At 39.3% G+C, this 22,386-nt stretch overlaps 1 protein-coding gene and 1 long non-coding RNA gene across 5 annotated transcripts in view; one reads left to right on the top strand and one right to left on the bottom strand.

Moving 5' to 3' along the window:
* The window catches only part of ATP2C1 (ATPase secretory pathway Ca2+ transporting 1), a 166,610-nt gene that overhangs the window by 132,161 nt on the left and 12,063 nt on the right, over positions 1-22,386 (bottom strand). The window contains exons 1-2 of one of the 4 annotated variants that reach the window (XM_045791744.2): positions 1,233-1,373; positions 761-943 (exon numbers count right to left, since the gene is read on the bottom strand). The exons of 2 other annotated variants lie outside the window; for them this stretch is intronic. In XM_045791744.2, the coding sequence (XP_045647700.1) occupies positions 761-766 (6 nt within the window). In that variant the 5' untranslated portion in view covers positions 767-943; positions 1,233-1,373. Of the gene's footprint in view, positions 1-760; positions 944-1,232; positions 1,519-22,386 lie in introns of those variants that run through there. One more of the 4 variants, XM_045791745.2, reaches the window with a different exon arrangement.
* LOC148108397 (uncharacterized) overlaps positions 1,573-22,386 on the top strand; it is a 122,203-nt gene continuing 101,389 nt past the window's right edge. The window contains exon 1 of the long non-coding RNA XR_015727865.1: positions 1,573-2,496. This is a non-coding gene — a long non-coding RNA (uncharacterized LOC148108397). The remainder of the gene's footprint in view (positions 2,497-22,386) is intronic.

Genomic DNA, 22,386 nt, shown 5'->3' with positions numbered 1-22,386 from the left:
ATTATCACACACAAGTCAGAAGTCAGTCCACAGAATAAATGTGGCTGTTCAGGGGAGAAAATAATATTCAGAGTTCTTCAACGCTTCTGGAAAATAACCAGTGCTGTGTAATGAAATGCATTAAATATTTTAATGAGACCAAAGGAATCAAGTAACATGTGTATGGTAATTTAGTGGTCCAAAGTGTACAGTGGACAAACAAGTTCCACTGTCAACCTCCTAAATTATGTTTTGAAATAGGGAGGAACTCTAAGAAAGGAAATCACCTCATAACATTCTGTTAAATTCAAAGTTATTTTTTTCTGAACTGAAAAACAAATCTGCGTTAATAAAAAATTGTTTCCTTTCTTATAAACTAATCCAGTCACATACCATTATCAAGGTTTGATATGCAAATATACAGAGATGCAATCCATCCCCTTCCCTCTCCATTTCCACTTCCCCTCGAGTGATTCCTTTCAAATAGCTATTTAGCACAGATGCTATCTGAAATGAAAACTTCCCTTCCATTCCCTAAGCTAAAGACAGCAGCTTTCTCAGGAAAGCAGAATAAAGCTCAGTCAGCCCACAGTACCTTAATTTCCGAAATGCCCTGTGTTACCAAAATAAAAGCTAGTATCCGAAGAAAGCAATTCCTTGTATACTTCACAAAGAAAAAATAAAATAAGGAAAATTAAAAGGTGGAAAAAGAAAGGCAACTTAAAAGCAAACCACCACACCCTCAACTCCGCGTTGCAACCCATCTGCCAGGGGCCTTTACCTTCATTTTCCATCGAAACTGCACTTGGGTTGATGGCTACAAAGTCTTTAGTGTCAGCCGCGGCCACACTGGAAATAGGGAGGAGAGGAGGACAAGGAAGAGAAGCCCCAGGAATCCCAGGCTGTCACCCCCTCTCCCGGCCACACGTCCCACGGCTGCTCCCACCACCCCTAGCAGCAGCATCTGCAAGAGAAACCAGGAGAAGCGGCGCTGACGACAGAGAGGGCGAGGAGGGAGACCCCCGCCCCGCCAACACGTCGGGAGCCCCCAGATCGCGCGCCCACCCCCTCAGCCACCCGCAACGCCCCCAGCTCAAGCCGCCGGGGCGGCGCCCTAGAGACACCCCAAGCTGGGGTACCCCAGACGCTCCCTCCCTCAGGACCTGGAAGTTTCTGGAAATAGGGGGCAATAGGTAATACCGGTGTCCTCCCAAAACCCCAGACCCCCTTCCTCCGGGCTGCGGGGGACTCACCCGCGAGGCTCGCGGGAGCGCCCCGCGCGCCTGGGGCGAAGAGGAGTGGCTCGCCGAGCGGCGGCGCCAGGCAGGAGCCTGCTCCGGGCGTGAGGAAGGAACGAACGGAGGGCGGTCGGGGAGGGGAATGGAGAGGAGGTGAGGGGACCCGTCACGGTCGGCACGGCCGGCTCGGCGCGGCCGCGCTGGTCTGCTCCCGCCTCCGCCTCCTGGGCTCGGCCCCTCCCCGCCACCCCCCGCCCCAGCACGCCCGGCACTCCCGGGTCTGCCGCGGACCGAGCTTTGTCGCTACTACTTCCGCTGCGAGAGGAGCGCGCGCACGCGCACTCGCACGCACGGGCGCAGACGGCGGAAATGAAGCGAAGGCCCGGCCGCCCTCCCCAAAAGGGCTCTGGTTGGGTGCTGAGAAGTCCTGTGGGAGGGTGCGCCGGGGCAGAGCCCCGCCCCGGCCCTACCTTCCTTGTGGAGGCTCCTCGCTGACCCCCGGGGACGGTGCCCGCCCGTTTCTACGCACCTACTGGGCGCTAAGGTCGGAGACCCACCCGCTTCCCAGCCCTGGCCACGCATTCTCAAGAGGCAGCCGAGGGGTCGGGCCAAGCGGGCAGGTACGATGATGCTCCCTGTCCCCGAGGTATTTGAGCGCCCTCAACAAAGCCGACATGGGAAGCCCCTCCCGTCGGGGTGGCCGTCACAATCTCGGCAGGCGACGCGAGGACCTCCGAGGGAAGGGGCGAACGCAGAGGGACTCTGGTGTTCTCACTGGGACTTCACACCCTCACTTGCAGACCCCTATTATAGCTGCTTTGCTCTGACTGCGGGAGCAGGTCATCGCGGGGCGACTTCCCAAAGTTCTGTCCCGCTAAGGATCTGCTGAAGTGCCTGTGTGTAATGAGAACTCAAGGATCAGCCACAGAGCTAGAGGGAGAACTCAGCCTTTTCAAGTGTGGAACCCGAAAGGTTGGAACAACTAGAAACTGAGCAGCCAGAGGTGGAAGCCTAAGAACGGGAATTACCTCCGGCCACTGGCTATGTCTTTTGCCAGTTGAACCTTTCCCTTGCTCAGCATCTCACCCAGACCCCTCAATAAGTGACTTTTTTTATGGACAGTTGATGTTAATAAGCTTTGGTAAGCAGGAATAGAAGACCAAACCGAAGTCTTCTCGCACTCAAATCCACTAGAGGGCAGGGCTACACCTGCTGAGTTCGACCGCATCCGCCACAAAGAACTGTAAAGACCGCAGGAGTCCTCACTTGTGTGCTAGAGGTATTTTTCTCCATCAACACTTATTCTCATTAAAAAACTTGCCCCTTAACTCAGGTCCTCTAACATTTCCTGATATGTTCTCTGACCACATGTTCAACGTCAAAATAAACAAATGGACCGGGTTACTTGTCTTCTCTAGTTAACCCCGTGGAACTAGTCTAGGATCAAAAGTTCTGCACAGCTTTCTAGATTTACTTTTAAATTAAGATACACTGAGATTTTATTCAACGAAGTAACTTTTAAATCCCAAAACAAACCATAAAAATCAGGGGATTTCTAGTCTGAGTTAATATCTATAACACCCCTTTGGCTTACATGCTTAGGGATTTTTGACCAGCCAGTGGTGTTATAAACCTCATTTGTAAAACAATGTGCTATCTCTTGCTCAATGTTGTAATCAATTTGTAATGATTATTAGATACTATGCTTATTGGACCTTGACACCACAGCATGGTATTAAAAACATAAGCACCAGAGTAGAAAATGTAAATGTAGACATTATTTGATATTAACATATGATCTTACAAAACAGAGGATCGTTTCCCCTATACAGAATTTGATATTGGATTGCCTTAATTAGCTCAGACATTTTTTCTTTTTTTTAATTATTATTAACATATAATGTATTATTTGTTTCAGGGGTACAGATCTGTGATTCCTCAGTCTTACACAACACACAGCGCTCACCACAACACATACCCTCCCCAATGTCCATCACCCAGTGACCCCATCCCCCCAAGCTCAGACATTTTTTCTAAGGTAACCTCAGAATCATCTGTTGTGTACTGCAATACCCCAGCATTAACATAGAATTCATAATTAACTCCCCCAAGGATATATCACCCCACGGCTTAAACCTAAAGTAGCTTACACTGGAATTTTACTTTTTGGTTGCCTAAATTGTGAAAGCCATTGTTCCTATTACTAAGGCCAAAAAGAAACTGGATAAAACCAGCTTTGTCCAGAAGAATTGTTACATACTGCCTGCATTCTTAATCCACCATCAGTCATCTCACAAATTGCTGGGCTTGGGATCAGCAAAAGCCTTTAAGGATAGCTGGTTCAACCACTCAGCTGATCCTTCAGCCTTATCAACACATCTCCACAGAGTGATCCTCTATTCTGTGTCTGAACACCTTTTCTACCAAGCTAGCCAATATCAGTAGCACCAGCTTTGACTTCCTATGTAGATGAAAGATAGCATTTATTAACACTGTTCAAGCCAGAGCAGTAGGGCATGCTTGAGCCATAAGCTTCAGAAATCCTCTTCCTAAAAATAAAAAAAAAATTTTTTAAAGAATGAAAAAAAAATCCTCTTCCTTCTTTCAGCATTCTCTCCTCTGACCAGCTAACCTGCCATGACACTTTTGTATAGCAATCTCCACCTCCTCATCTTGGGGGAAGGGGACTAAAACATACATACACTGCATTACATCATATACATATTTGTGTGTATATACATTCACCTGTACGTATACATACATATATATTATGATATTTTAGATACAGGTGTATGCATAATAACTATCCTTTCCCTCAAAAGATTGTTGTGAGGATCTGATCAAGGGAGACAAGCTGTAAATTATAGACACTGTGAAAGTATAAGATTATACAGAGAAACAAGCAAAAGCATGGACTATTAGCTAGCTAGAATGAGATTTAATTAGATTAATGGCAATGAAATATATCATGTTCAAGTTCCCTCTGTTTTCTTCTTTACAAATCAATGCTCTAAAAATCTACTCATTTGGTTCTGAATATTTAACCTACAAAAATTAATTAAATATATCTGATACAAAAAGTATTCCACATATGAGCAATAAAGGGGAATTTGTCAGATATCTCTGCTTGTGGGAAATAGTACAAATAGGGAAGATTGAGAAGGATAGTCATGGTGTTCTAATTTTATTTATACTTCACCTTATTACACAAAGGCTGTGAGGCATCTTGTTTTTAATAACAAATTTGATAGCTGGCATTTGTATAAACCTGGATGATGAATATGTGGCCCTTTACGATTGAAAAATCAACCTGGAAAAGGTTATTTTAAAATCTTTCCTTAATGTTTTATTTTAAAGGCTATTTTAACCTTGTTTTAAGTACCAAAGGTTAATAGTGAAGGAATTTTATCTAGCTGCTAGAAAAAAAAGTCATTTTTTTTAAGGTGGATATTTTAAAAGCATATAAAGACACAATCCTTTACTGGTATAAGCTAACCTACTCAAACAGTACAATGGAAGTATTTTTCTTCCTGTGAGAGAAAGGACATGCTAAGGGTCAAATTGGGGGAAATACAGTCTTACTATAAGAAGTGTCATATCGAATCAGTGTCTAACAACCACCTGCCAGAATTGCTGTAAATCTGCTTGGTTCTGGTCTTAGCAGTCCTGGAAGAGTAAAAGTTAGAAGCAAGAATAAAAATAAAATGAGCTCATAAATGATCTGTGTTTAGTTGGCTTTACTAGCACAGAGATACCCAAGTACTTTACAAATATTTTACCAGCCCACAAAATTGCATAGTGGAAGCACTTGCTAGCATTTCCTTGCTGAAACTGAGCAGAAGAAACTAGAGAATGTAAAGTGTGCTTTTTTAATTTTTAAAGTTTATATATGACTCAGTTTCCCCATTCAACAAGTTCTGAGCCTGTGGTGATATTTGGGATCTTTGGTATTCACTACCAATCTTCTGGATTGGAGGTGAGGGTAGGTGGGGGCACAGATGAGGAAGAAAGGGAAAGAGGAAGAGCAAAGTGAGAATGACTACCATATCCAAAGTCATCTCTGGACTTCATTGTTTCCACGAAAAATAGACATACAATATTCCATATTACATACACGCCAAGATTTATCTTGAGGTAAAAATGTACGCATTTAAAAGATACTCTGTGTAGTTTCCAAACTGGCATAATTCATCTTTGGCCCAAAAACATTTTGTAGTAAATATCTAATAAAGACCTATTGAATAAATGGGTAATCTGGAAAATGATCATCATAAATACATATATGTTGTTGAATGAATAAACATAATCCCACCTTTTTTTAAAAAAAAAATATTTTATTTATTTATTTGTCAGAGAGAGAGAACACAAGCAGCAGGAGCTGCAGGCAGGGGGAGAAGCAGGCTCCCCACTGAGCAAGAAGCCCAATTTGGGGCTCAATTCCAAGACCTTGGGATCATGACCTGAGCTGAAGGCAGACGCCTAGCCACCCAGGCACGCCCCCACCTTTTTGTTTTTTAAACATAATCCCACCTTTGACTTTGCTACTTGCTACCTATGATCAAACTAAAACATGAGCAGCTGCTTTCCTGTAAAGCAAAAAATTAAGGGATTTTCCAAGGTTTAAAATTGAATTTAAATCTCCGAACCACAAAAGAGTTAACTAGGACAACTTGGTCTGAACAAGAATAAGTACTAATCATTGTTGGAAGTATTAAAAATTGAGCACTGCTCAAAGCAGATTTAATTCACACCCAGATTTTGAACACAGGTAACCATTTGAAATTAAAAGATAACGATGTTGGGGTGGCTGCCTCCATGCACCAAGGAAAGTTCAGCTGAGCTTGTGCTTTGGGTTTTCATGGCATGCATATCAATGCCTGACAAAGTCAAAAGCACTATAATTTCTGCACAGTCTTCGGTTATTACCTTAAGTATCCAGGAATCTACTCTTAATTCTTGGACAAAACAGCTTGGAGACTAGATACAAGCAACAGCCTTAGTATAGCCAACTACGTGAAGTTGCCACTGGCTGGCATCTTCTTCTCATTTTGTAAGTTTTGCAGATAGGTTGGTTGTCATAAATTAGTTGAAACTATCAGACAGATTCCATATTATATCTGCTGGCCCCTTGCTGTGTTGGCAGTAATAGCTTAGGCCCCCTCCCTGCATGTAAATCCTTCCTCAATTTCATATCAGAAACATTTTCAGTCTCTGTTTACTGTGTTGCACACTGGGGTCTGAGAGAGCTTTGGGAAAGGTTGCATTTCCTCAGGCTACCAAAATGGTACATTTTCACTGAAAAGTTTTCTACCCCACCATTTTCTAGAAGTCAAATATTTTTTGCAAAGCTTGCATCTTTGCCTGAACTTGTCCCAAGTCCTTCCAGGCCCCCTGCAGAAATCATCTCTCTCCACTGTGCTTCCTATTGTGAAAACAAATGAGAAAAAAGGCACAAAAATGCCATTATGATAATAAATTAGAGAGGGAGATCAACAGCACAGAAATTGCCCAAGGTTTTATGAGGATTCTGAAGTTTAGCCCCGGACAGCCATGCAAACAGACCATATTCCTATGGAGCATACTACACAAAATAGAGAACCCACACCAAAGGGATGGTTTGTGAAACAGCTAACAGAGAAAGGAGAAATGCAGTTTGGCAGGATGGTTTGCAAGATAGATGTTACAAATTGACAGAAAGGAGTTCTTGCAACACAAGCAAATTGTTAAATCTTCAAGTTAAAAAATTCATCACTACAAATAATAAGATGGAAAATTAGATTAGCAGCATTTATATATACCTTCAGACAACTTTATTTTTGCTTTTTTGGTTATAAAAGGCAAGGTTTATGTAGCCTATTTCAGAAAATATTAAAAATAACTTGATATTGCCAAATATTCTGTATTTGGGGGATTAAGGAAATGGGGATTCTGGAAAGAAAGAAAAAAAAGCTTTCTACAGGCCAGGAACAAATAAGCTGAAGTGCAAATTTGGAGCTTGAACTGGCCCAAGCTGTCCCTAGTTCAAAGAGTTGAATGAAAAACTATTTTCTAAGAAACTGCGACCTCAACCATAGGAATATTGGTATTCAAAGTGAGCGTTGTCCCTCTCTAGAATATTGAACAGGAAGCTGACAGACTAAAAATGGCATCAGGCCCTATGAGGAGAGTAAAAGGAACTCTCTGTTATATTCCAAATGATAAAGTACGTCTTGTAATGAATGTTACCAGTGATCCTCAAACATCCATTCCCCTCTGGAATCATTAGTCTAAATTAGTGTTTCTCAAAGTATGGCCCCCACTACCAGCAGCATCAGCATCATTTGGGAACTCATTAGCAATGCAAATTCTCAGATCCCACTCAGACCTACTGAGTCAGAAATTCTGGGTGGTTGGACTCAGCAATCTGTGATTTAACAAGCCTTCCCCATAATTTTGAATGTTTGGAAGTGCTGCAGACACCTTATTACCCCACCTACCCCTCTTCCTCTGAAAAGCCAACACCAAGGATGGCAAAGTAGTGATCAGAGGAAAAAAAGTCCTTTAATACATAATTAAGCTAACAAATTAACCAATCCTGGAGGCTGTCCTACTACAGGACTTCCTTTGATATGAGATAAAAAACAAATTATATTTTCTGTTACTTGAAGCTGGAAGCATCCTAATCAATAGAGTCTTAAGTGAGAAAAAATAGTTTGCTTTAGGTAAATAGGTTACTGTATCAGTTGGTTGATGCTTTGGCTGCTCTGATACAAGTTAAAAGAATTCAAAATACTATGACGTATTGTAAATGATAAAATGTTAAATAAAGTACTTTAAATATTAAAGGCACTGTTCATCATTGGGAAGTTACAGAATAAGATGTAAGTCAAAAAGACTGAACAAGGGGGGCGCCTGGGTGGCACAGCGGTTAAGTGTCTGCCTTCGGCTCAGGGCGTGATCCCGGCATTATGGGATCGAGCCCCACGTCAGGCTCCTCCACTAGGAACCTGTTTCTTCCTCTCCCACTCCCCCTGCTTGTGTTCCCTCTCTCGCTGGCTGTCTCTATCTCTGTCGAATAAATAAATAAAATCTTAAAAAAAAAAAAAAAAGACTGAACAAGGGAGTATTGTCTGTTTTTTAAATTAGGTGATTTCGATATTATCACATAAAGTAAAAAATCGGCTATTAATTTCAGAAACTCCTTTGACAAATTTTACTTATTACCAATCAGGGGTATTTTTAAATTATGTTATCCTGCATGTTATTCTTGAAAACTAGTTAGATTTTAGAATTTTTATTTTCTTATATAGTTGTGTCCCCTGGACCAGACTTTTTTCTTGTTTAATTATTTACTTGTTTACTCAGCTAATGACTACTTAGTGATAGATTCTACTGTGAAATTGCTAAAATAAAATTGTCATAGTCATTTTTTCCCAACAAACTTGATAAAAATAGTTATTATTTTGAGGTTTGCGCATCAGCTTGTTTCTATTTTCTGACTTGGAGCAATTAAAAAGCTATGACATTAAGAAAAAAAACTAAATATATTCTTCCCTAGTTTAAATGATTAAATTGTTCGTTTTAACCCTGAAAAAGCACTCAGAAAGGTAAAGATTGCATACATGATTAAAGAAATTGTATTACTTTTAGGGAAATGAGAATCAATTTTCACTGAACAGCCAACAAAACACATTTGTTTAGGGCTTTTCAGTTGACATAACACTTCCGTGTACATAATTAAAATTAATCCTCACAACCCTGTGAGGTAAGCAGACTAGATCTTGTTAATTGCTTTTTATAACTGATAAGGCTGCGACTCACACAGGTGAAGCTCTTTGAACAAGAATTTCACACTATTCAATGTCAAAGCCAGGATTCCAATATCCATCTTGGCTCCCATTTCCTTAAAGCTACCTCGGTGACCTATTAGAGAGTATGTGAGAAGCTGCCCTGTTTATTGAATTACCTTTCACAATTTATCATTTTGTTTTGTTGCATCTTTCAACTCAATGGGGCACCCTGAAACCTTGATGGCCATTAATTCCTGAGCCTAGGATATCTGCCCCATAGCTCATTTGATGACATTCAAGAATGGTATTAATTAATAAGGACTTAATTTTACAACATCCTTGGTCATTGTCTACATCTCTTCACTTGTTCTTATTTAACCTTTGGACACTGGGGAAATCATGCTCCAAGCAGAAGCTATTCTAGAATCCCTTGGGTTTACTTTCTCAGAGTTTTGAAATTACTGCTAAAATGGAAGTGTGATCCTAAGAGTAAATAATTACAGACAGGCATTTTAGAGACATTATTCAATAGGTAATTGAGACATGTTCATTAACATGCTTTTTTGAAAAATCAACAAAATACGTATTAAACACATGTTGTAAGGATCTAAAAGCCACTGAACAGTATAGGAATACTGATTTTATCATTCCAAGTGGTAAATTTTTCTTTCTTCTCATCTTATATTTATATATTAACCAGAGTAGGGGCAAGGTAAAATTGAGAGATTTTTGTTTTTAATGTTAAAACTTCATAATGGTTTTAGGGGATGCCTGGGTGGCTCAGTCGGTTAACTGTCTGCATTCAGCTCAGGTCATGATCCCAGGGTCTTGGGATCGAGTCTTACATCGAGCTCCCTGCTCAGCGGGGAGCCTGCTTCTCCCTCTGCCTGCCACTCCCCCTGCTTGCACGCTCGCTCTCTCTCTCCCCCCTCTGGCAAATAAATAAAATATTAAAAAAAAAAAAAGACTTCATAATGGTTTTAGATAGTATGAAGGACATACAACGATTACACCTTTTTTATATTCCATTATTTAAGTCAACAATTACAATTCTCAGTTGCCACATCACTTCAATCAGTAAATAGCTACAAAAGAAAGAAATAAAAAGATAAAAACATATTTTAGATTACTCTTATGATGTGGGATAGAAGCAGGAAAATTTTCACATTTAGTCCAGAAGGCTGACCTATAGCCTCCAAAATTTCAATAAGGATCAAATACATACTGGTTGCTACATATTTAAAGGGTCTCATGACTGCCTGTACATCTCACTGTTAGTTAATACCGAGCTGAATGATAAGCACCAGAGAAATCTTGAGGAAGGTAGTTCTACGAGTAGAAATTCAAAGAAAACATTCATGATCTAATACTCCCTGCACCTCCCCCTTGAGCACTAGGCATATATCCACCAGCTTCATACAGCAAAAGTGCAATTCTTTCAGCCCATAGGTCCCGTCCCTGTGCTACTTAAATAAACTTACTAAGTTGTACCATAAAATGTCTCAAGAATTCTTTCTTGACCGTCTCGCTCAATGATCCTGCAACACTTATGGCAAGACACTGTTCAATGACTTCTTGCATTACTAAGGATTATATAATGCTACTAGGCATAGGGCAGCTATGGTTGAAAATGGCCAGTTAAGAATCTATGAAGCTTTAAATCATCATCACTGTCTCCCTGGCTTTGGCAGTGATTCTCCATCTTCCAAATGGCATACATGCTTGAGAGGGTGCAAACCCTGTCAGCTTTGATCTTTGAAAATATGCATCACCAAATGGTCTGCATTGGTTGCATCAGTGGTTCTCAAACTGTGGTCCCTACCACCCGGGAACTTTTTAGAAGTGTAAATTCTGTGGCACCACCTCAGACCTACTGAATTAGCAACTCTGGGAGTAGGGGCCTGCATCCTATTATTTAACTAGTCCTTCAGGTGATTCCAGTGCTAAAATTTGAGCACTGATTTACAGGAAACTTAAAACTTTCATCTAAAAATATTTTGATCATGCCAGTAGTCCTCAATTCTGAAAAACAGCGTGAGAGTATAAATCAGTATTTTAAGCTTTCTCCAGCATTTCCCAAAAATGAATTAAATTCTTAAAAGAATTGTCTTAAAGTTATAGGACTTTGACCTTCTTTGAGTAGATACCTGTTGGCCTAAAACGAGTTATTTTTAAGGGGGAAAGCACATTAAGATTATAAAGAGATCACATTTCTCCCCTCTTAAATTAACTGTGAGCATCTTATCAGTGTAGCCACAGTTTGGTATGGAGGTAAACAAAAATTAGAGGGGCAATATACAGGCACTGGAGCTATAGTTGTGTTCCCAGCTATAAGTCAGTCTTTGTTTTCTTATTTCAGGTCAGGACCTTTGGAAAAATGTGTCTTTGACCAGGTGTATCAACCTTTAGCAGCCTAGTTACATGAAAGAACTGGGGGAAACCTTCGTAAGTAGAAAATGCCATTCTAGTGAAACAGTATATCCCTTAGAGAAATAGTTTCAGCCTTTAAAAACAAAGCATAAAAAAAAAAAAAAGCTGTATAACATTTCAGAGGCTATAAATTTTTTTCTAAAATACATTATACAGAAATTATATGTTGGGGATAGAGCAAAAGGATCATTTTTAAGACTAATGAAATAGGGTTTTACATTATTCAATTGGTGTAAACAATTTGATTACAAACTATGCACTGATAAGACCAAAATACTTCTGTGATATGCTTTGTTTATTTTGAGATGTACTTACAGGCCATAACCTAGTTTAGTGGTAAATATTATAATAAGGTTAATGGTATAGGACACAATTATAAGGACTGCTTACAATTAAGGGCAGTTATTTGCAGAACAAAGGAAGAGTAAAATGAGTCAAGAGTTTCTAGTAAGAGGATAGGGGCACCTGGCTGGGGCAGTCCTCCGATAAGAGACCAACTCTTGATTTCAGCTCATGTCATGATCTCAGGATTGTGAAATTGAGCTCCATGTTGGGCTCCACACTGAGCGTGGAGTCTTCTTGAGATTCTGTCTCTCCCTCTGCCCCTTCCCCTGCTCACACACACTCTTTCTCAAATAAATAAACAAATCTTAAAAAAAAAAAGAGGAGGAGATACATGAGAAAACTGGGCATTTGAATACATCACCAAGGAGCAAAATACAGCAAAGGATCCAACATAAAGGTGATTTTATCCAGAGACAAGTTACAGTAACTGTGTTATAATTGCAGGTAACAGATGAGTTTGCAATAGCTTGATTACATCTTAATGAATTCTTAAAGACTTTCTTTAGTGCTGTAATCTTTCTATGGTGTAGTCTTTAACAGCAATAATGTGCTTTTTCTCTATGTGTGTTAACTGCCCTGCTTGGAAGGATAGTAAATGGTGTGTTTAATATTAATTACACCAGTGTAGGAGTTTTGAGGTCTGTTGTATTTGCAAATTATTCCATTACAAATAACAAGTCCTTTGCAAATATAAATGGGGGTATGGGCGAGGGACCTTTGAGATTTAGCAGTATCAGAACATCTCCATCTTCATAGTGCTACTTACTATAGAGCAAAATACACTGAAAGAACATCCTCCATCGAAGAACATTCTCTAGCTCCTTCGATGGAGTTGGGAGCTCAAGCTGCTCAGAATAGGACCACATAAAACATTACTTTTAAAGCCACCCTATGGCATGGACTCTTGTGTATTATGTATGGTATAAATATCATTTTTTGTGTTATACCATTTCTCCAGAGCTGGATTTTCTTGGAAACCAAGGAAACTTAAGTTTCAGGGCCCTTCACTTACAGAGGCCCCTTTCAAGGCCCTTAAAGAGACTCTAGCAATGTTCTCGTGGTCTTATGATTTGGTAAAATTTGCAAAGGATATATTTACTGCAATTGATTTTAGAGTTACTCTTTTCGCTGACTTTTCCTCCTTCAGACTTCTCCTATCAAGCAGCATTGGGGCGCCCAGGGGCAAAATTTTGGATCTGACTTAAAAGAAGTTGAGATGGGGATACGTTTAGATTTCATTTGGATTTAGTGAGGTACACAAATGTGGCTTATAGTCCTGTCTATGTATGGTTAAGTTATTGCTGGCTGTCCTGGTAGAGAAAGGACATCCAAGAATATCTCTACACCCTACTATTCGCAATATTTATATAAATATGTCTACTGCTGCCCAGCACTTGAAGTATGGGAGTGGAGAAAGAGAGCCAGAAGCTAGTCTATGGAACTTTTCTATACTCAAATAAAAAACAAATATAAACTAACTATGTTAAAGGAGTATCTGGATTATTTTTTTATTATCTCTTTAGAGAATGTGAACTGGTGACTAAAGAATCTGAAGGCCAAAAATGTAGAAACAAAATGCCTTAGGATGCATTAGTTAATTAGTTAAAACACCTATTTTTCTGTTTTGTGATCTAAGATTTGTCACCCAAATTTGGGATTTGTTGTGATTTCTTATTCTATTCTAATAGTCAATTCGTCTCTAGTTTAACATTTACAATTTTGTATTCTTTTTCTTAGAAGAAGTTCCCCCAAATTGAATAACTTTCAAACCTCTGTTTAAAAAAAGGGACAGCAGGCCCAAAATGGAGTTATTTATGCTAAGTTTCATGTCACCAAACTGAGACTTAATACCCAATTTAATTACAGTTTTAGCATCTCCCAGGAATGGAATCTTAAATTTGTCATCTGGAATCACCTGGTCAGCACTAGTGAGGTAACCTGCCTGATAGACCCCTGCCATCCCCTGAAGGAAGATGACTTGCCACAACCAATCTGCTTTTTTACTAGTATACTTCCTTTTCCCTTCCCTTCTGCCTGTAAAAGTCTTTTGTTTTGTATATCATCTCAGATCTAGATTCCTCTCCATTCTAGCAGAGGGAGAAGGAAAGGGACAAGTAGCCTCCCTGCTTAGTATGGAGCACAACTCAGGACGTTCAACCGACTGAGCCACCCAGGCACCCCAGTGAGCTCTGCTGTCTTTGCATTGAGCTCCACATCTAATTGTCTTTCTATTCTAGGTCAACAGGTCAGTTTAGACAGACAACAAGCTCTAAAAGAATGCCAGTTCTTAGCTCTTGGTTTAGTCCACAATTCCCAGTCTAGGGCTTAGCTGGTCAGTTTGAGCTAGCAGAATGTTCTACCTAGAACCCAATTCTTTAGCCCTTGGTTTGTCCACAGTTCCTCATTTGATTGGAATCCCAGTCCACAGTTCCTGTCCGTTGGGGTATGCTGGTTCAGTCCATGTTGGGAATTGCTGGTGGGGCAGACAAAGCTTTTTATTGGCCAGTCCACAGTAACATCTCTTTGGTCACTTTGGTACATTAATGTGCTTGTTTGTGTTGTTTTGTGTAGGTAAACGCTATCGCGAAAGACAATCTCAGAAGCCAAAAGCCACAAAGTTGGTAGGCATGAGTTAAGCACTTAAAAGCTTTTCAAATGCTCACCACTTAATTCTAAGACTCCCATATCAGGGTAAGTTGGTCATGGAAGAGGTTAGACTGACACTAGTTCACCTGCCAACTTCAAGAAAATTTCTGTGCAGTAAAATATACTGTAAAACACCATGCGTTCCCCAACCTAGTATCACATCCCTCTTAGGTATTAATTTGGTTCCCAGAGACCCAAGGTATAGCTAAAGAAATAGGTTCCAAGAAATAGGTTCCAGGAAATAAGTTCCAAAGATTTCAGTGTGCCACCTTCTAGCACACCTGCTTATTTTATGTCTAAGAACTACGGCCTCGGTAACTGTAGATGTCTACAAAAAAGGCAGTCTTACTGAAAACCACCTAGAATTACAATGGCTGTTATTGGGACTATACCAATTAGATGAGATTGTTCATTTAAGAGTGTACTTGATAGCAAAGGGTCCTAAATCAGACAAACAGAATTGGAAACCTACTTTAATTGGCATGCAGAAGCCTCCAAAAGGCTTCAAAATTCCAAAGTAGCTTCATTGAAAGATTTGTTGCAAAAGGCTAATGTAAAATTAAAGATATAAGAGACACCCAAAAAAAAGACTGTAAGACTGACGTAACTCCTACTGCTCCCGTCTACCCTCCTTTATTTGAGTATGCTTTCTGGTAACCCTCTGTCTGGATTGTCTCTGCAGTCTGAAGAGATTACAAGACTATTAACAAAAGTCCATCAAGGCAGTGGTCTTACAGACACCCCCATATCTACCTTTGAAGGAGGACTCCCCATATGGGCTCTTCTAGGGTTGAGAGGACTCTGAAGGATTTTCTGATAAACTGCTACAGTTTACAGTTTCCCTTAAACAGCCAAGGGAAATGAAAAACTAATGGAAAACCTTACCAAATACTGGAACCTACAGATGGGATCTTGGAAAAAGTTGGCAGAAGCCAGCAAAGGATGAGAATTCTTATCAGAGTCAGCTCTCCCAAATCTCTGTCTATAATGCCTGGTGGAAGGAGGAAAATAAAATGTCATGTTGTCCCTTCCTCTCTCAATCCAGGCTTGTTGTTTATTGATCTCTTCTCTCTCAGGGACGGCCATTACCTTCTTATTTGTCTTGTTCCGTGTCCTAAGAACTTCACTTGGTAACTGTCAGGTTGAGGACCCCAAAATAAAGCCAGAGAGGAATGTGGGTTGTACCCCATTTGTGGTTAGATACGGCTGGACAGAAATGTGGGTGAAATTCCATTTGTGGCTACGGTCCTACCAAATTGCTGCTGGCCCTCAGAGAAATTATCTAAGTCTTTCTTTCTGTGTATGTCTGGGAGTGGCTCTGGATCTTGGGAGGATGCCTCTTTCATCCAAGGGGTTGTAGAATACTGCCAGGAATATTTACTCTTTATCCCAGTTGAATACTGAGAAGATATCTGAAAGGATTTTTTTCAAAGTTTCTCTGTGGTCAGAAATTGGTCAAATTGGAAGCTGATATTCAGAGCTTGATAGAACTTTTTATTTTTTTCTAAAAATTTTTATTTTTATTTACTTATTTGTAGGGGGGGTGGGTGGAGAGAGAGAGAGAGAGAGAGAGAGAGAGAGAGTGCGTGCACGAGAGCTTGAGCATGCGTAAGAGGACTCCTTGCTCAGCAGGGAGCCAGATGCGGGACTCGATCCCAGGACGCCGGGATCAGGACCTGAGCTGAAGGCAGACGCTTAACCAACTGAGCCACACCCAGGCATTCCTGATAGAACTTTTTAAATGCCTTTTCTAAATTAAATGTACCCAGAGGGAAATAAACTTTCTGAAGTCTTTGTGAAAGGATTTATTAAAACATTCCAAAACAAAGCTCTAAATCCAGAACATAAGAATCTTTTTGATTTCCATCTTAGTTGAAGATTGATCTCCCTGACATAAAGGGGCAAACTAAAGATAAAGTAGTTGGATGAATGGTTCAGCCCTTTGATATCATTTAGGCTACAACCCAGTTCTTTTTTTTTTTTTTTTGCTTTCACCTGCATATGTTTATTTTTTTAATAATATTTTTATTATATTATGTTAGTCACCATACAGTACATCCCTAGTTTTTGATGTAAAGTTCCATGATACATTACTTGTGTATAACACCCAGTGCACCATGTAATACGTGCCCTCCTTAGTACTCATCACCAGCCTATCACATTCCCCCACCCCCCTCCCCTCTGAAGCCCTCAGTTTGTTTCCCAGAGTCCATAGTCTCTCATGATTCATTCCCCCTTCTGTTTACCCTCCCTTTCTTCTTCCCTTTCTTCTCCTACCGATCTTCCTACTTCTTATGTTCCATAAATGAGTGAAACCATATGATAATTGTCTTTCTCTGCTTGACTTATTTCGCTCAGCATTATCTCCTCCAGTCCCGTCCATGTTGCAGCAAATGTTGAGAAATCATTCTTTTTGATAGCTGAGTAATATTCCATTGTATATATGGACCACATCTTCTTAATCCAGTCATCTGTTGAAGGGCATCTCGTCTCCTTCCACGATTTAGCTATTGTGGACAATGCTGCTATGAACATTGGGGTGCATATGGCCCTTCTCTTCACTACATCTGTATCTTTGGGGTAAATACCCAGTAGTGCAATTGCTGGATCATAGGGTAGCTCAATTTTTAACTTCAAAACCACATTGAGATAGCACCTTACGCCAGTTAGAATGGCAAAAATTGACAAGGCAGGAAACAACAAATGTTGGAGAGGATGTGGAGAAAGGGGATCCCTCCTACATTGTTGGTGGGAATGCAGATTGGTACAGTCACTTTGGAAAACAGTGAGGAGGTCCCTTAAAAAGTTAAAAATTGAGCTACAACCCAGTTCTTTGAGGAATTAAAAGCAACTGTCCTTATCTTAGAAAAGTTGGTAAAACCAGAAATACAGCTCTAGAAACAATTCAAAGGCTACCTATCCTTTTTTTTTACCAATACCTAAACCTCCCCTATTCATCTCAAAAGGCTTGTAATTATTGTAAAAATTCTGGCCTTTAGAAACAAAAGTTCTTTTTGGAGGAACTTAAATTCTTTCCCTGTGCTTTTAAGATGTAAATGTCCTACCTGGTCTCCTCCAGGAACTTTTATCTAGGCCATCTCTTAGACATGCCTACTTCAGGGAGGAAATTCTCATCAGCAGGAAAATAGGGGGAAAGGCTGTTTGGAACTTAGGTGAATTTTTTTATTCACCTAAGATAAGACAATTTATCTTGTCTTCTCCACAATATTAGTAAAAAAACAAAACAAAAATGTAGCTATCTGAGCAGATAAACTTAATTTATTCCACCTGCCAGCAATACAATTTGAATCCAACTTCATTTATAACTAATGAGTTTTGGGGGCACCTGGCTGGCTCAATTGGTAGAGCATGTGACTCTTGATCTCAGGGTTGTGAGTTAAAGCCCCACATTGAGTGTAGAGCTTACTTAAAAAGTAAACAATTAAAAAACAATTTTTAAAAAGTAAACGAAGTTAATCATTTAAAAAAATAGTGAGTTTTGTATTATTTGGCTAAAATTTTATAATCAAAAATATAAGTTCTCTGTTTATATCTATCTGTATGTTTATGTGTGTCAATATGTAAAACGCGTTGTAATATGTGGTATTTTCCTAAGTCTGGGTGGTATTGCCAAAATTAATTTGTAAAACATCTCTATGTAATTGGCTTAAGGAAAATAAAGCACTTACATGATCTGGGATTAATCTTTAGTAATAAAAACTAGTTTAAATTTGTTAGTTTAATTGAAACAGGCATGTCTTTAGAATCATCAAATACAATACTTTTATTCTATCTAGGTTTATTAAATATCAAATAAGTTCATGTTATTTCTTACAAAATTTGTTAGCAAAAAAAAAAAAGCATGAGATGATGGCTGATTTTGTCTAATGTCTCATGAAGTTTTCTTGGGTAGTCTAGACATAATTGCTGAGAACAACTGAATTAAATAGATGTAAATGGGATAAGAGTTTCTTGGTGAACTTTTCAGCAATAATTACATTTTATGCTATGTCTATCTAGAAAACAGTTTCCAAAATCTTTCTGGTTACTAGAAACTTTAAAAGTTTTGCTAAGCTAAGTAAAATGATGAGTTAGTTTAAATTCATTGAATATCTAGACAATTTCCAAATAAGATAAAATAGTGAAATATTATTTACTGAACATAGTTTTACCCACTTTCAGTTTCTTATTACAAAGGAACTAAAGATATTTGGGCTTGTTGTAGACATATCTTGTGCCACACTGGAAAATTTACTATGAGGAAGCATATGTTTCTAGACATTATGAAATGTATTCATAAATTTGCCAATATATAGAATCCTGGTGTAACAGACTATTCACAATTTTTGCTTCTTTATTTTCACCAGAAATTCAAATATTAAGGAGTAAAAATTATAATTTATGTAATTGAAGCTACTAGAAATAATGAGGGAAATAATTCTGTGGGAGGAAACTAGGATGTGTGTTTTTTGCTAAGAGAAATTATGAGGTATAGAGATGTGTTTTTGTTAAGGGAAAAATAAATAAATAAATATGTCCTGGTTGTTTCAGAATAGAAAAGAGAGAGAGTTTTACCTTGTGTAGTCAAATTGGCTAAAATTGAATGGACTTATACGTTTTTTCTTAAAATAAGTTGTGTTTTTTAAAAAAGATTTTATTTACTGATTTATTTGTCAGAGAGTGAGAGAGAGAGCACAAGCAGGGGGAGAGGCAGGCAGAGGGAAAAGCAGGCTTCTTGCCTGATGCAAGAAGGACCCTGGGATCATGACCAGAGCCAAAGGCAGACACTTAACTGACTGAGCCACCCAGGTGTCCCTTAAAATAAATTTTGATATCAATAATGTACTTCTGCTTAAATAAAACTAAAACTTAATATTCTTTCACCTGCTAAAATGATAAGATTTTCCTGGACTATTGGTCTGCTGTTGATATAAGAGATTGTGAAAGGTTTTTCTTTACTTTTTAAGTAATCTACCTGGAAAACAAAGAGTCTGTGTTTTATCCAAATAGGTTCCTGTGTTTCTTGTTGTCTTTACCAGGTCTTGGATTACTTAAGAAAAGTGAGTCTTCTCTATTAAAAGAGCTAAGGTTTTGTTTTGTTTACAACAATTTAACTTTCTGTACTTGCCTGCAAAGTCTGTAATTAGCAGTATGATTAAGTGGATAACTAAGTATTGTTTCACAGTGACCTCTGATTTTATTCAATCAAGTGTTTTTAAACCTTTTGGTATTTTTGACAAACTTCCCCAAAATCAAATTCTAAATGAAGTCTTTTGAGCTGGAAGTAACTTTGGGATTTTATGAAAGGTCCTTAGAAATTTGCAAACAACTTTTTCTCTCTCCTTGTAGAAAGAGAGATGTTTAACTAATTAGGTTTATTTGATTTGTTAAATTACATGGGAAGCATTATCAAATGAGAAGTGATGCCAAATCTTCTTAGCTATATTTTTACATATGTTTCTAGAAATGATATGAAATTCCTAGAAATCTGATATGTCCTGGTACAATGTTATCAGTCATAATTCTAGTTGTTATATTAAAATGTTGTATGTCACAGAAATAACCAAATTTCTTTGTCAATTGCATTATAATGATATGGCATAAGGTCTTTAACCATGGCCATTTTAAAGTCTTTTGCCATTTACAATTACTGTTTTACTCTGAGGCTTTTGCAATAGTGCTTCATCTTCAAGGAAATTCATGGAAAGGACTTTGACAATCACAGGTTTTTAATAACTTTAAGATCATAAAAGTGAACTGGGTTAGAATTTGCAGAACTAATGGAAAAACTGGATTCAAGCAGAATAACTATTAACTACACAGAACTGAATGAACATAATTTTTTGTGACTTTTTCTCTGTAACAATCCTGGTTCCTTAATTCCCCCCGCCCCCCCAGATTTAAAGAAACCTTTTCTCTTAAGTGATCTATGACTTACAACAGTCTGGTAAGGTATAACTTTGTAAACAAAGATAGAACATTTACTTTTCTTTCCTACCTAATCCCTCCAGAATTCAGAAACTCTTGAGTACTCGTTTCATGGCAATACAGTTAGTTATTTACATAAGTTCAGTAAGAATTGTTCTCCTTATAACAGGACAGCATTGGAAACACTGGTTATATTGCCAAGGTTTTGACTGGAGTGTCATATTTGAGAGAGACATGCATGGACTCAGATATGACCGGTAGCTTTAATGACCTAAGGTTGATTTTATGGAGCCAATAAAGCCGCTTGGAAAAATTGACCTGTACCTTGCTTACAGGGTTTCTGGCAGCTTTACTAGATGAGTAGGGAAAGTCACTTCCTAGCAGGCCCAGGAACCTGGGGATATTTTGGGGACCTTGAGAGGAATTCACCCAAACTATAGATATTGGCAGTAAAATCTGATGGGGAGTCCATGGTTTGGCTTCTTGGCCTCAAGAGGTTTTAAGAGTTTAATCAGAGATTCCTTATGTAAAATTCCAACAGAACAGGCTTAAAAAGAGCTTGTATGATCAATTGCTATTCCTTCTGCATTTATGTAAATAATCAGGCCAAGTTTAATGCAAACAAATTAGCCTTACTATGACCATTTTTGTAAAAAATTGGGGTGATTGCTGGGGCATCTGGGTGGCTCAGTTGGTTGAGCATCCAACTCTTGATTTTGGCGCAGTCATGATCTTAGGGTTGTGGTATCAAGCCCTGCATTGGACTCTGTGCTCAGTGGGAATTCTGCTTGAGATTCTCCCTCTTCCATTGCTCCTCTCTCCCATGCTCTCTCTCTCTCTCAAATGAATAAATCTTTTTTTTTTTAACGGGGGTGGGGCTCCTGGGTGGCTCAGTTGGTGGGGCCTCTGCCTTTGGCTCAGGTCATGATCCCAGGATCAAACTCCTATCGGGCTCCTTGCTCAGTGGGGAGCCTGCTTCTCTCTCTCCCTCTGCTGCTCCCCCTGCTTATGCATGCTCTTTCTCTCTCTCTCTCTCTCTGTCAAATAAATAAATAATCTTTTTTTTTAAGTGGGGGTAATGGCAGAGAGAAAAATTATGTTTGCACCTCTGTAGGTATTAGATTCTAATCCTGTTAACTGTCTTTAATGTTTTGTTATATACCTACAAACTAGACTGGATCCTGAATTCTTTTAGTTTTCTCAAATATCAAGCTATGACTCTCCAAACTGACTTTTTCAATTTTCTGCCATTTTTCTGAATTGGAATTACTAAGAACAAAGACTCTCCTTGAATCTCCTTGGAAGGGACTATACCAGGTCTTCCTTACTACCCATAAATCAGTCAAACTTCAGGGACTTGAACTTCGGGACCACATTTCCCAATTAAAAAAGGGTCCCTTCAGACTGTAGGAATGGCACACTAGCTGGAGACTTCAAAATAAAAATGTCTGGGAAGAGAAGTAGCTGACATCAAGGTAGCCTGCTTCCTTACAAGACTTGGAATCAAGAGGATCAAAAACATTTCTTTCGGGTGCCTGGGTGGCACAGCGGTTGATCGTCTGCCTTTGGCTCAGGGCGTGATCCCGGCATTACGGGATGGAGTCCCACATCAGGCTCTTCGGCTATGAGCCTGCTTCTTCCTCTCCCACTCCCCCTGCTTGTGTTCCCTCTCTCACTGGCTGTCTCTCTCTGTCGAATAAATAAATAAAATCTTTAAAAAAAAAAAACAAAAAAAAAACATTTCTTTCCATTCCGCCTTCCCTCTCTGGCCATCCTTTTCCTAATTCTTACACCACAAAGGTCTTTGTGACTCTTTTGTCCACCTTTTGCTCTGGCCTGGAAAGATAATGCCATTGGTCACATATCTCAGGCCATCGCAAAGTGGGCAATCCAAACTACAAATGACTATTGAATTTGTTATGATGTTGGTGACCCTGGAGTTCTGCCCATCACAAACTTCTCCCTAATTTCCAATGCCTCAGTTTCTCTGGAACAAACTCAGGCCCCTCTCTATCATGTCAGACTCCCTAGCCCTCAGAGTCCATTTCCCT

This window comes from Ursus americanus, chromosome 20, assembly GCF_024610735.1.
Source record: "Ursus americanus isolate L20-20 chromosome 20, mUrsAme1.1.p, whole genome shotgun sequence".
Classification (NCBI taxonomy): Eukaryota; Metazoa; Chordata; class Mammalia; order Carnivora; family Ursidae; genus Ursus; species Ursus americanus.
Note: the sequence above shows the minus strand (reverse complement) of the source record. Positions and strands in the feature narration are given on the sequence as shown.